Below are 14,944 nucleotides of genomic sequence, written 5' to 3' on the forward strand. Positions count from 1 at the left end.
CTGATTTAAGATCAAGACAATCTATACAGACTAAAGGACAAAGGACTGTAGGTTCAAGAGCTTATAATGAAAGATTAACAAACAGGGGTAACGATATAGCTATTAGTGGTCCTGGTGTGCCAATAGCACCATTAACACCTACTTCAGTGATGTCACGAGTGTACTACTTGCAATATATGGAAGACCAACAACAACCTAAGAGTTCCATTAGTAAAGAATTTGTTTGAATGATCAAATGCTGCATTTCATGCATAAGTAAATGGCATGAAATGAAATGAATTGTACGACTGTATGGTTCAATGAGTTTTTTTATGAGTTTTGATTGAACAAATTAATTTTAAATGGATTATTATGCCCGAATCCTTACAAAAAAAGTCGATGATGATATTTTCTAAAGTGGATAGATTGTAACAACTCTAATTTCTTAAATAATTTTTTAATGCAAAAACTGAATTCCTATTTGAACTGCAGTACATCGGCGTTAGGTTTCGGAGCGCAATGGCGCTTGGTCTTCCATATTGAGAATGAACTATGTGATTGGGAAATAGTTGGTCAATATTAATTTCATAAATGCGTGTGTGTGAAACAAGTAAAGACCTATTGACCCGTTAGTTAAAGATTGATAGGCATGTATAGGATGGTGAGCCGACGGACTTTCCATTAAATACAATGATGTTATTCTCTAGTGAATCATGTGATATAATGATACAATAATTGTGAGTTATTATTGTGTCAACAGACAAGGATTGACGACTATGCTTACTGAGCTAACGTTTACCAACTACTGATTACTATATACTAAAAAAACACTGTGATAGCCAAAACTCCTTAATTGTTGAATAATATTGGATATGATTATTGAAGTGCATATTATGAATTCATTGTTATTTTTCGACTTGATATTTATTGTATTGATTCACAGCTACCACCATATTGTTCTATTATTCTACTGATTATTGTTCTACTGCTACGATACTTTTAATGTTACTGCCACCGATTTACAAATATTGAAATTGTTACTGCTACTAATTTACTGTCACTATTGCTACTATTGATTCACTATTATTGATTCATGTTGACAACTAACCTGCCCGACTGGACCACACCTCACTCACGTTCGCCAACACGACGTGACTGCACACGACACAACCAAACAAAATTCCCTCTCGTTTTCACAAAACCGCACCCTGGAGACAACCGTCCCATTCGACTCAGTCGCCGGCTGGTGGCTAGCCGAGGTAGTGCCAAAGTTGCTTGGCTGCGATAAAGATGGCGTTCACTCAAAACTTTTTAAGTTTACCTCAAAAATGAAGTATAATACTTTGCATTACATATATAATACTTTACACTGCATTTTTTTTCATCCAATCAAGCAATAATATTTTCAAAACCTTTGCGAAAGAAATACTTTACAACAACTTTACTTCCAAACAAACAGCCCCTTAGTTTGATTCCCTGCCCTACTTATTCTATATTTCTTTGGCGCCACTTAATGGTCCAAAGGATAGCTCTCAAAGTGCTAAGAGGATAATGAATTTGGATAATGAAAGCTTACCGGAGACGATCGAAGCCAAGTAGAAGCCCTAGCCCTTCTCATTCTCTCCCATTCTATATTCGCAATAGGCTGGAAGCACATTTCTCATCCAGCTTGCAAACCAGGCACGAAGCTTTCTCTCGCTCGACCGCCGCTCTTTCCAACCTGACCTCTGTTCGACCTGCAGTCACTCTCAATCAATTTGACGCCTGCACCCGTCCTGCCCTAGCCGCCAGCTAACCCAGCTCTTTATCCCTCTCTGTGATATATAGGAAAGAGAGAGGGAGAGAGAGAGAAAGGATTTTCAAATATGTACCGCAACAGAAGAAGACTTGAAGGAAGTCCCGAGGTTGATTCGGTTCCTTGAAGCTCTTAGCCATCGACCTAGTCCGACCGAGTGGATAAAAGACTCGAAGACCAATTCCTGGACCAAACAACGTCAAGAAGCTCTCGGCCGTCTATTATCTTTCCGTCTAGGCGGATTAAAAGGGCAAGTGCCCTCCCCAACCTCCCCTCATAGGGCGGGGGCGCTGGAAGGCTGTCAGGTTTTTAAGGGGAACAAAAAATGTGCGTTTTAAATTAAAATTAACAAGTCGTGCACAATTGAAGACCTGGAGCCCAATTGCGAGACCAAACGTCCTGAAGCCCTCGGCCATCGATTATCATTCCGGATGGGCGGATTAAAAGGGCAAGTGCTCTCCCCAAACGGAAGGCTACTGGATTTTCAAGGGGGTTTAAAAACTACTTAAAAAAATTAAATCATTTAATTAACAGGTCGCGCGCAATGGAAGATTGGAAGACTATTTCTGGGGTCGATTCACTCCCCCGAAGTCCTCACTGTTGATTTAATCCGGTTAAGTAGATTTCAAAGGGCAAGTGCCCTCCCCATCCTCCTTTCGCGAGGAGGGGATGCCGGGAAGGTGTTGAAATTACAAATGATACAAAGAACCCTTACAATTAATTTCAAAATAAAATCTGTTATTATAATAATAATAAATATACTTATATATAATTAAAATTTGTGTCATTTCAATTAATAAAAAAGGGAAACCATGTACGACTTCATAGATCTAGTATATTTAGGATAATAAAAGTGGTGGAGGAAATGACGGCTGATTATACTAGTTGATGTTGGATTGAGTGGTCCTACTTTTAACCATTATTTGGGAAATGATAGATCACTTGTTTGATCCATTTTGATATAACTATGAAAACACAATAGATGAAAGGCATTTGTATCTTATTTCTTCTGTTAAGATTCTTATAGAGTTAGCCAAAGCACTGTAAGTGTTCAATGAAGCAAGTTTGTACGAAACTTTTATAGCTCTCCTTGTGTTTGCTCTGCGACTTGTACAACAAGATTATGAGAACCATGGGATAGACCGCTATCCCACCTTGACACTCGATTATGCATCCTTTTATTTTTATCTATTGTTTTCCCTGACAATCATTGTGATTGTAAAATAAGAAATTCATAACCCTTATCCTAGGAGCTATTTTGAGAATGACATAGGGACAAATAAGCTAATTCCTATGAGAGGAGAGATGGACTAATTTCTTCCTTTCAGTTATTGGAGAGTTATATAACACTTCTAAATTCATTTTCATCAGTTGTCAATGCTGCAAACAATACTGCTTTCAAAGAAGGGAGATTGTTAACCTAAAAAGTCAAAAGTCATGACATGATGGCTAGGAGTTTGATGATCACATGTTGATTCAAGATATTTATAGGCATAATGAAGCTATGATCAATTTAACTGTGTGCAAATGTAGAAAAAGTCAAGACTCGATCATGATCTGGTAAAATGTTTCACTCCAAGAAACATCATGAATTCATTAAAAATATTCATGCGCCACAAGATATGCAACACTCATATTAGCAGATAGAAGGCGTCTACAAGTTCCCAAATAAAGAGTTGCACATGTTCAAATGATATTAACCCTGCATGTGTTTCGAAAAACATGTTAAAGTTATAAATATAAATGTCTGATAATGTTACCCAGGATCAAATGCTCACTAATATAATATTTTATTTTCAAACTAAACACAACCCGCACATGCTCCGACAAATGCGACAAAATTTGCAAACGCCAATGTCTGTGAATGTTGCGCATATTAAATATTCAAATTTCATCATCCATAAAAGGATTGGAGTCGACCTGACTTAAATCATAAAATGTCTTTCAAATTCCTACGAAAATACAAGTGGTTTTAATATCACCCCGATGATGATCGTGTTGAATGTAAATATCAACCGGAGGAGTTAAATCTCAAAACCAATAAAAGACTGAATCCTTAAAATAAAACGTATCAGTTAAAAACATAAAACTAAAACTTATCCACCTCCCACAACCGTTTGTCGGGGTGATAAATTTGAAAATAACCACAGCTCACAAAGAAATAATGTAGTGTCGGATGTATCACTAAGATTCATCATCAAATAATCTTTTGCCAACAAAGGCGTGATACATGCCCTCTGATCGGGTGATTTTGCCGCAAAATGACACCATTATATTACGATCGTGGCCAAAGCACATATGTTCTCTAACGACGTCAAACCCTTGAGTAATAAACTATAGGGTATATTCGATGGGCATAAAGCCAACTGTCAGCTAAGGTGGATTCAGATCTATCCCCTTAGAGAAACACCACCCCAAGTCTACAAGGTATTCTTGGATGAAACAACTCATGAATGTCGATAAGATGCCTTTTGTCAGGTTCGGTCAACTACCTCCTCTAACTAAGTAGACCCTACCATGACAGCCCGGGACGACGGAACCATGAGATCTTGATTGGGCTCATCTTCATTCCCCCATCACATGTTTTAAGTTTATGGTAATAAACTTTAAGTCTCAAACTCTAAAATTCATATCCAAAATTCAAACCCTAAAATTGTTGTTGTTATACATTAAATTTACAACTTATATAACCTATTTAACGGCTAGCCTTAATCGAAATTTCTCTTTCATTATCGGGAGGGGTAATTAACTATAGGGGCTTGCGCCTAAGGAACCCCTAATTCAGATCATAAAGTCCTCATAAGATGAGGGCGAAATCTTTGGGCAAAGTTTAAATTTAAAACCCAATTTGCATTATGAAAATCCACACGAAACCTAAGCTTGTTAAAACTCTCTGCCATCATCACAAACAAAAAAAGGGGCTGGCGCCGAGAGGCTGGGGCGCTGGAATTTTCGGAGCCCAGAGAATTACCATGCACTTTTAACTTATCAACTATTAAACAAAAAATATAACTGGTATCACTTTTTAGTAAAACAATGGAGAAATCGAAAAGGATCCAAAAGATTGTTTCTATTCAACAAGTTTTATAAATCCTTCCAAACATGCCAATGACCACTTTTTTTGGAAAAGGCGGAGAATGAATATCAGAGTAAAAAAAACTGTTGTTAACAACAGCAAAACCAGATCCGGAGAAAACAATTCTTGAAAACGTAGCTGACTATTTAATTTGTAAGTCATCATAGATTTAGCATGGAACTACAATATCTTTGAGGAAAGCAAACTGTTAAAGACTTGACAAACTGCACTTACCAGTTTCAAAGATGGTTACTGGAAGATCCTTCTTAGCATGACTAATTGCGGGATTTAAAAGAACATAAACAGGACTTTCATTGATATCCATTAGCTGCTCCAAGGAAAACGCTTTACTTAGGTAGAAAACATGATTAATGCAAGAATCGTTGCAAATATAAAAAGGCCATCGCAACATAAACATGTAAATAGCATGTGAACTGCACGGGAACATGACAAAGTGTATGATGCAAGATAGCTGAAACAAACTTATATTATGAATCACTACAAAACCAAAAACTGTATCATAGAAGTTCAAATGGTCATTAGCAGATAACTAACGTTAATGACAATGCGATGGACAGCTACACGTTTACACTTGTTGGGAATGTTAAACAAATAAATGATCAGAGAAAGTACTCATTATTTCATAAATTTATTTCTTTTTAAAGTTTAGTTTAGATAGAGGTAGTCCTAAAAAAACTTGGTTAGAAAATATTAGAAATGATCTTTCTTTATTAGATTTAAATGGAATTTGACTTTTAACAGAACACAAAGGCGAAAAAGGATTCATGTAGCCGACCGCACGTAGTGGACAAAGGCTTGATGTTGTTGTTGTTGTTGCTGTAAAGTTTAGTTTCTCGGAACATGGCCAGTGATGATGCCTATTAGAATATGATGGGTTCTTATAATATTTTTTTTATTCCTTGGTTGGATTAATGTCTTGATTTGTTCAGCCATAAGTTCACAGGTTTGCATGACGGTTCATCAGTTCTATCCTAATTACTAGTTTATCTATTGTGGTACATGAAGAATTCTGGATCAGCTCCTCCAGCGATTTTGTACTTAGTTGAGTCAATGATTATTGTTATCCTAAGAATTCCCCAGTTCACACTAAATGTGTTGATTAGTCCACAGGTTGGTTCCGTCTTTCCACTCTCATACTTATTTGCACATATACTGTGAGGTGTAAGGATTATCGTGGAGTTTTCCGGTATATGTGGCTGAACTAGTATTCCTATTTGCAAGTTTTGAATTGAGACTAGAAGGAATTGATGCATATAAATATCAAAACTTAAGGCATGTGAGGAACTTTTTTGCTTAATAAAATTTCAGATTTCCTTCTAATTTATACGTGTGAATATCAATTCTTTTAAGTGCATCAATTACCGGTATAAAAGAATTTAAGTGCAGCTTAAGTGTGAATATCAATTTACAATGGAAGTCAACACCTTTATCAATGTGAGGCCTGATTCTTCTATGTTTGATGATCGCCTGTTCTATTTTCTTCTGCATGATCTGTTCTTAATTTTTCAAGAATGATTATTTTAGTCAAATTCATTACACTTGGGAGTCTTTTGACGATATGAATCTTAAACTACTTGTGATTTTTGGTGTTTTCAACCTCTTATTGAATTCCTATAATTTGGGAGATCATACATCATCATTTGATATAGATTTCTCATACTATAAGATTTACATCAAAAGAGAATGAATTATTGTTTTAATTAGTGGTTTTTGAAAAGGCAACTTTCAAATGCGATTGGAGTGATTTCATTTATGACCTCATCTAGTTGCGTTAATAACCCTCAACCCTAAGATGTCCTACATATAATTAGTATAAAAACATAAGGTCTAGTTAATATATCATTCAACATCAACGTCAAGTAGCATATCATAAAGGAAGTTTAACTACTTTAAAAAACCAACTAGCCGAATTGTTAAACAAGTAAAATCAAATGAGTAAGGACATTACTCAAGTAAGGTGTAAATTAAATTTAGGAAATCATTCAAGTTCATGCCCATGAACCTATAAGTTGAATCTAATCATAATGAATCTGTTGCGAATCTGATTTCAGGGAATATTTTGATGATAGCAAACATTTCTGTTTTTCTACGACTGTCTTGTCTACTAACATTTCAGGTCCACAAGATCGAGTGCAAATCAAGTCAGCTCAGAACACACGCTCATGGAAAAATTCTGTATGTTTTTAGTGTTTTATATTTTTTATCACATCGTCTGGGACGATCCCACATCGTCTGGGACGATCCCAAATCGTCTGGGACGATCAGTTAAAAACAGAAACTCTAATTAGGGCATCCTGGTTAAGGCAACCATAATTAAGCAAATCGTCGTGGACGATATTATCATCATCCGGGATGATAGGATCAAATCAGAAAGAATCAACTGCCACAACTTTTTAGGCATGTTTTATTTTTTGACATCGTCCAAGACATCGTCCTCGACGATGCACTACAATTATGCCTAAATTAGTTTGGTAATTAATGAAAGCAATTAAGGTTTGATTGCTCGATCATATCGTCCTGGACGATCGCAGGATCATCCGGGACGATCAGTTAACAAACCTTAGTTCTTCCTGAATGATCCATAAGCGGCCTGGCTCCATCCAGGGCGATGTTTTGGCCGATACGTGATGTTTTGTACTAATTGTCCTGGACGATCGTGAGATCGACCTAGACGATCAATTTATTTTTTCATCATCCAGACATCCATCCAAGGCGATGTTCTGGAAGATATGTGACGTTTTGTACTAATCGACCCGGACGATCGTGAGATCATCCTGGATGATCAAGTTACTTTTTCATCGTCTAGACATCCATCCAATGCGATGTTCTAGATGATATTCAACGAATTGAAATAATCGTACATGACGATATACTATCGTTCTGAACGATCTGAACAAAAAAACCTTCTAATCGTCCAGACTCTCCTAAATCGTCCTGGCTGATTGAGCTACATTTGAATAAATCGTACGGGATGATCGGTCGATCGTCTTGGACGATATTTGATGATTAGTTGCAAATTAAGGCAAATTTGGAGCCCTTGTTTAAAAGATCTCTTGTTTTCTCAAGAAGTGATCTTTTGCTATTGTCCTGACTTGAGAGAGCCAAGAGGAGAGGGAGAGCAAGGGAGATAGGGAGAGGATCTTGTGAGGGGAAGTTTATGAGGGGTTTCAAAAAGGTTGCTCCAAGCAAGGATCCGAGTCGTCTTCTCCGCTCGTCGTCCCTGGTTCCTTAGGATTCGAGAGAGATCTACTTCAACAACTGATCGAGGTTCTCTGCCTGTTTCAGGAGGAAGCAAAAGGAGTTGGGTTCTCTGTCTGCTCCTAGAGGAAGCAAAAGGAGTTGGGTTCTCTACCTGCTTCAGGAGAAAGCAAAAGGAATTAGATTCTCTGCCTGCTTTAGGAGGAAGCAAAATGAGTTGGGTTCTCTGCCTGCTTTAGGAGGAAGCAAAAGGAGTTGGGTTCTCTGCCTCATCGAAGTCAGTGGAAAAGAGTTTTTTTGTACGGGCTTCTCCGCCTTGCTGTGGGGGCAAAAGGAGAGACATTGAGTTTAGTGTAATACCCGGAGGAGAGGCTCCGGGGAGTGGACGTATGTCAAGTTGACTGAACCACTATAAAATCTGATGTGTTCTTTCTTATTATTTTTCCGCATTTAATTTTCACACTTTAATTTCTATGGTGATTGTTAGGTTGTGTTTGTGATTTTGTTTGGATAAATTTTTAAATACCAATTCACCCCCTCTTAGTTAGCCTTGGGACTAGTTCATAAGGGCTTAACATCCCTGACAAACTTTCAAGTGGTATCAGAGCACTTTCAGAATCAACTCAGGCACTCAAATGTTAATTCTAATAGGAGACAAAAACTCAACGCAAAAGGAAAAATTAAGACAGCATTATAAGGTGTTTAGGAAAAAAAATTTATAGAAATCATATATATTAAAATTTTGAGGTAGATGATGACAAAAGTAAATAAGTCTAACATTGAAGAGTCTACTTAGGATGGAAAGATAAATACTATGGTATTTTTTGACTATGTAACGAGGACAAATAATTTTTTTGTATGGAATAATGTTTGGTGAAAAAGGATTTTAGATTTGACTTAACGGCCTTTCGATGACCCGGTTAGGAGAGTAGAGGTATTAGATTTGACTTATGTTAAGAAAGGTAGGGGTAGACCTAAAAAGACTTGGTTAGAAAATATTAGGAATGACCTTTCTTTATTAGGTTTAAATGAGAATTTGACTTTTAATAGAACACAATGGAGAAAAAGGATTCATGTAGCCGACCCCACGTAGTGGGATAAAGGCTTGATGTTGTTGTTGTTGTTGTTGTGGAATAATGTTTGGTGAGTATCAAGTGATATTTGCAAAACCAAAACTAACTGAGCAAGCGAAAATGTCCTAGTAAATATGGAGAAGTAGAATAAAAGTTTAAGAAGATAACGTAAAAGTAATTTTAGATTGAAATGAAAGAAATGTTTATATTTTCATAGTGAAACTGATTGCTTGATAAGTTTAATGCTTTAAGAGACTGTACAATAACTAGAATTGAGAATATTAGCAAGTTCAAATAATTATTATTGTGTTCTAAAATCCGTAGGGATCCTAAAACTATCACATTATCTAGATTTAGGTCTAATTTGAGACCAGAAATCATGAAAGAGAACACCACATCATATTCCATCACTTGAGCATGTTTCAACTTGCATTAGACTTTGACTAACCGTTAAAATCTCATGTCTAAAGAGTAACAACATATGCTAACAGCACATCCTTTCTTTAAAATAATCAAGCCCAATCTAGTGCTCCTGCTACATTTAAGGATAGTTACATCCCTATTAATGAAGACACTAAAGAATCATTCAACATATCTTATTCTTGAAACTATATCTGATGATGAAATTGTATCATCAACTTATGGTGGACTTAATACATATCTTTTGCACTAATATGGCAGACTTTTTTGTGCTGATTCTTGGATTATATTGCAAGAAGAAAACCATTTATATCCTAATTTGTTTCATGAATATCAAATGCTAATTTTCTAGAGCTGAATGACTAAATCAAGCAAAGTCGATGGAAATCTACAAGTTTACACTCATTAAAAATCTTGAGAAAAAAAATGATCATAACAAGTATTCATTATTTCATTCTTTTATTTCTTTTTAAAGTTTAGTTTATTTAGAACATGAATGTCATAATACCTAATATAACTTAATATTTTATTCTCTAGTTTGGTTGATGTGTTAGACCTACAATGCTTTATGGTGCAGAATGTTGGCCATTAAAAGAGAAGCAAAATATTAAGTTAAGTGTTGTAGAGATGAGGATGCTCAAGTGGATGAGTGGCTTTACTTTGAGAGACAGGATACGAAATAAGCATATATGTGAAAAGGTTGGAGTAGCATAAGTGGAAGATAAGATTAGAGAGAATCTCCTTAGATTGTTTGGTCACATAAAATGGAGGCCTTCCAATGACCCGGCTAGGAAAGTAGTTGTATTAGATTTGACTTATGTTAAGAAAGGTAGAGGTAGCCCTACAAATATTTGGTTAGAAAATATTATAAATGACTTTAGATTTAAATGAGAATTTAACTTTTAACATGGCACAATGGAAAAAAAAGATTCATGTAGCTGACCCCACATAGTGGGATACACGGTTGATGTTAATGGTGGTGTTGTTGTTTGGTTGATGTGTTAGTTGGTTAATACATCAATTCACTAGTTTTCAAGAGCATTCTTGCATCATAATTGTAAAATTTTTTGAAACAGCACATGTAGAATTCTTCATCAAAACCTATTGCGATTTGGAATATTCTCATACCTATCTAAGTAGGTGATTTATATCATATTGTGATATCACACTGAATATGTGATGATTAGTTTATGAGTTGGTTCCACATTTCCACTCTTATACTTACCTATATGTATAATGGGAGGCCTAATATCTTATGGTGTTTTACTGGATTTATGCCTAAACTCACATGCCTATCTTGTAAATTTTGAATTGAGACTATTGAGGTAAACAAAAGTAATTGAAGTATACAAATACCAAAACTTAATAAAATTTCAAATTCCCTTCTATCTTTTGTGTGCTAGTTGGATACTAAGTTCTTCAAGTGCAGTGGAATATGTGACTAAAGTTTTGGGAAGACATCCCCAAATATAGAAGCATGAGGTCTAGATCTTATGTATTTGTTGTGCTCTTAACGCTGTTCAATTTTGTTCTACATAATTCATCATTGGATTTACGAGCATGATTGATTGTAGTCAAATTCATTACTATTGAGTTTCTTTTTGTGTATGACGCTTGATTAACTTGTGATTTTTGTTGGTTTCAATTTCTGACTAAATTTATTCGATTTAGGCAACCAGTCAATTATCATTTGGTGTGAATTCTTGAATTTTTCAAGTGTACAACAAAAGAGTATGAGTTCTTTTTTTAATTGTTTGTTTATAGAATTGCAATTTTCAAATCCAGTTCTGCTAATTTCATATATGACATCATATAGTTTCATTAGGAATCCTCAACCCTAAGATGTCCTGCATAACAATGGCAACAAAAACAAATAATATAATAGAAACAAATCATTTTCTCAAACAAAAATCCATTTCTAAACTCTAGATTCATTATTTACAACATTTGATAGCTATGCAGAGATTAGCTATGGTATTGACAGTACTTAAGACCGTCAAAATTGAATTTAATCAAATGTTTATGATCAATATGTAGCGACCATAATGATTGCTCGCTAGGAATTGGAATTTAATCAATACAAAGGAAATATAATTTGAGCTGAAAGAGGACATTGGATAAATTAAGTAATGAAAATTGAAACAAATAAATCAGCCTATGAGTAAGAAAAGCAAAGGAAGCATTTCAAATAAAAAAAGCAAAACAACAATATTTTTTATAGACGATTAAGAAGACCATCCACATCAGACTAATCATAAGCCATTCACACTAATTGATTAAAAAAAGAAATTAATCATAATTACATTATTCTGCATTGATTTTCTTAGCAAATTTACAAAACCACATTTCAGCCAGTTAGCTTCGACTAAGTTTTTCTTTCCAACTTCATTTTTTTAATCATAAATTGCACAGTTGAATCAAACTGATCTAAAATGACCTTCTTTCTTCTAACTAGCTTGATATGTCCAACGATTACTTGGGCATAGTATAATATCAACATTTGATACAAATGTAACATATAGAAACAACACTAAAAACGAAACCCATCTGTCATTCAGATCAACACCATAACAACTCCACATGCACAACTTGTGAGAAAGCACATACTCACCGCTTTATGAATCTGCATGTCGGACTCCTCCGCATCATTCCCAGTCGAGTACCACCCCAGAATATAAAAGTTGGGGAAAACTTTCTTATCTGTCCCGTATAAAAACAGAGCGAAACAGTAATAATAATAATATAGTAATATTATTAATACTTCAATCTTTATTTTTACGATCCAATTGATTTAGAAACCAAAACCCTAGAGAGAGAAAAGAGCAGAGTAATTACAGAGCTCTTGCTTCTTCTCCAGGAAGGCGCGGTCGAGGGTTTGGGAAATGGGATCCAGGATCATTTCGAAGCTGTTAAAGATTTCAACAGTGCGGCCGCGCTGTTCACCGATGACGCAGCCAAAGACGCGAGGCGCAGCACTGCCATTGGCGGCCGTAAGTGACGAGGAGGCCGTGCCAGTGGAGACGGAGCGCTGGGTCTGAGCTTTAACGCGGGTGTAGTGGTCGGAGATGTTGACGATCACCAGAGGGTGGAGCTTGAATGTGGGGCCGCTTCTGCTCGAGGATGCCATTGCTCGAAGATTCTGGTGGGAGGACAAACGGAGCAGTCTTGCGTTTGAGGGGATGGGTACAAGTTACTCCTGCGTTTAATTAAACAGTATGCCGACTCATTTTTAATATTTTAGTAGTATTTATGTAAAAATTTTAGCTAGATATTTTAAATTTAAATTTTATGTATTTAATGTCCATATAAATTTATCTTAATTGACTTAAATTTCTAAAAATATATAAATTCATAATGTAAAATAAAGATAACTTTACACTTGCTTAACTTTTATATCATATAACTATCTATATGATATAGATATGATTATTCTTGATATTTAGATTTTTTTTTTGAAAAAAAAATATCATATAAATTAAAAAGTGTGCCATTTTTAACAAATTAAAAAATGATTTTGATCATATAAATTAAAGTTTTTCAATCAAAGCTTCAAAATAACATTTTGAGCAATCCTTGGTAACTTCATGAAATTTTATAACTATGAAATTCTGCTTAATTGTTAAAATTAGTTGCATGTTGATATAATATTATGTACATTTTTTTAAAATTGATTTATTTACATTTCTTTTATTTCATTAAAATTATGTCTACACTTATCTATTTCAATTGTGTAATTATGAGGAGATATAATATTGGAGGGTCATTATATGTGGTTTAAATGATTTCAGGTCAGGAAAAAAGATAATGTATTTAAGATTAATCATATCAGGATTCTCCATATTTATTGTTAATTTTTTTTCTATCTTTTAGCTATTCTTTTGTTCCTAGGACTAATGATGATAGATTATAATTATATGAATATTAAGTATTTTATATAATTTTAAAATAAAAAATGCATATATATTTTAATGTTTTGATTACTAATTTTATTTCGGCCGATATTATAGTGATAAAAGAGAAATAGATTGCTCTGGTATTAATTTTAAAATAAAAAAAGAATAATTCTTCCAAGTTAGATTCAAGGTCATCATTATTTTGGTATCAAAGAAATATTGTTAGGAAAATTAAATTATTATCAGAGCATTTTTGTTGAAAGAATTGAATTGTTACTAGAGTAATAAGAATTGATTGTGAGTCAGACTGGGTAGATTAAGGTGTATTATTTTACATATATAATTGATTGCACATGTGAATTTTTTAGATAAAACAAAATTGTGTAGGTGCATAATTTAAATAGATCTACTAGAGCCAAATGCTTCTTCAATGATATTAGATAGTGCAATGCAGTCAGCTACTATTATAACATAGGTAGTGAGGGAAGCACAGAGTAAATCAATTAGGAGTAAATAAAAAGAGGGGAACAAGCACTTATAAATATTCTATAAGTTAAAGCTTCCGTTGCTCAAGGAGTTGTAGGACTTTATGCTATAAAAGATTGGTTATTAATGATTAAAAAAAAATCTTTAACAACATATAGTGCCTAGAGAATAGGAAGTTACCATTGGCTTTGTTCTTCTTTGAAGGAAAGGCTGATAGATGGTGGGTTGGACAACATATAGAAAATTTTCAATGGAAGACTAATACTGAGACCACTTGAGACGAGTTCACTATAGTATTCAAAATATGGTTTATGCCTCCTTCAACTCAAAGACATGTAGAAAGCTTTCATTAAGCTGAAATAGGATGCAATGTGGTGAAGAAGTATAAAGTTGAATTTACTATATTGGCTAGGTACGCTCCTCACTTTATTTTGATTGTTGAAGAAAAGTGCAACATGTTATTACAAGGATTGAATAAGAAGTTGAGACATCTGTCTTTGCTTTTAAGAATCTAGAAATTTTTTGAGTTTGTTGAGCAGACTAAACTGATTGAGGTTAATTTTGTAGTATCAGTAACCATATATGAGGTGCGTAACATAAATGATGTTAGCATGAGGAAGAGCAAAGATAAGACAAGAAGGGATAGAGACATAGATAGTGATAAGAAATATCGTTATAGTGATTCAAGGGGATATAGATCTATAACATCTATTTGCTGCTACGATGAGTGTATTCATTATGGTCAATGATATTCGGGTCAATAGTACCTATTGATTAGGTGATGTTTTTTATGTGGACAACAAGAGCACAAGGTAGTAAGATGTCTATAAAGAGGAAGGAATGATTCTAGTATAGGATAGTCCAAATAAACTAAAGGATAGAGGACTGTAAGAGCAAAAGCATATAGTGAGGTCGACAAATAGCTTGATGATAGAGTTATTTATGGTAGTCAAAGGGAGTTTGTTGCACCGACAACATTGACAATACCTCCTCCAGTGATATC

The 14,944-nt window shown here is 34.7% G+C and overlaps 1 protein-coding gene across 2 annotated transcripts in view; it reads right to left on the reverse strand.

Annotated features, from left to right (window-relative positions):
* The window catches only part of LOC110105717 (COP9 signalosome complex subunit 6a), a 62,565-nt gene extending 49,788 nt beyond the window's left edge, over nucleotides 1–12,777 (reverse strand). For both annotated transcript variants that reach the window (XR_002304173.2, XM_020835320.2), the window contains exons 1-3: nucleotides 12,398–12,777; nucleotides 12,174–12,262; nucleotides 5,085–5,178 (exon numbers count right to left, since the gene is read on the reverse strand). Coding sequence is in view for 1 of the 2 variants with exons in the window: in XM_020835320.2 (XP_020690979.1) it covers nucleotides 5,085–5,178; nucleotides 12,174–12,262; nucleotides 12,398–12,689 (475 nt within the window). In the remaining variant the exon portion in view is untranslated. The remainder of the gene's footprint in view (nucleotides 1–5,084; nucleotides 5,179–12,173; nucleotides 12,263–12,397) is intronic.
* Between the last annotated feature and the right edge of the window lie 2,167 nt (nucleotides 12,778–14,944).

Source organism: Dendrobium catenatum, unplaced genomic scaffold (genome assembly GCF_001605985.2).
Source record: "Dendrobium catenatum unplaced genomic scaffold, ASM160598v2 fragScaff_scaffold_955, whole genome shotgun sequence".
Taxonomy (NCBI): domain Eukaryota; kingdom Viridiplantae; phylum Streptophyta; class Magnoliopsida; order Asparagales; family Orchidaceae; genus Dendrobium; species Dendrobium catenatum.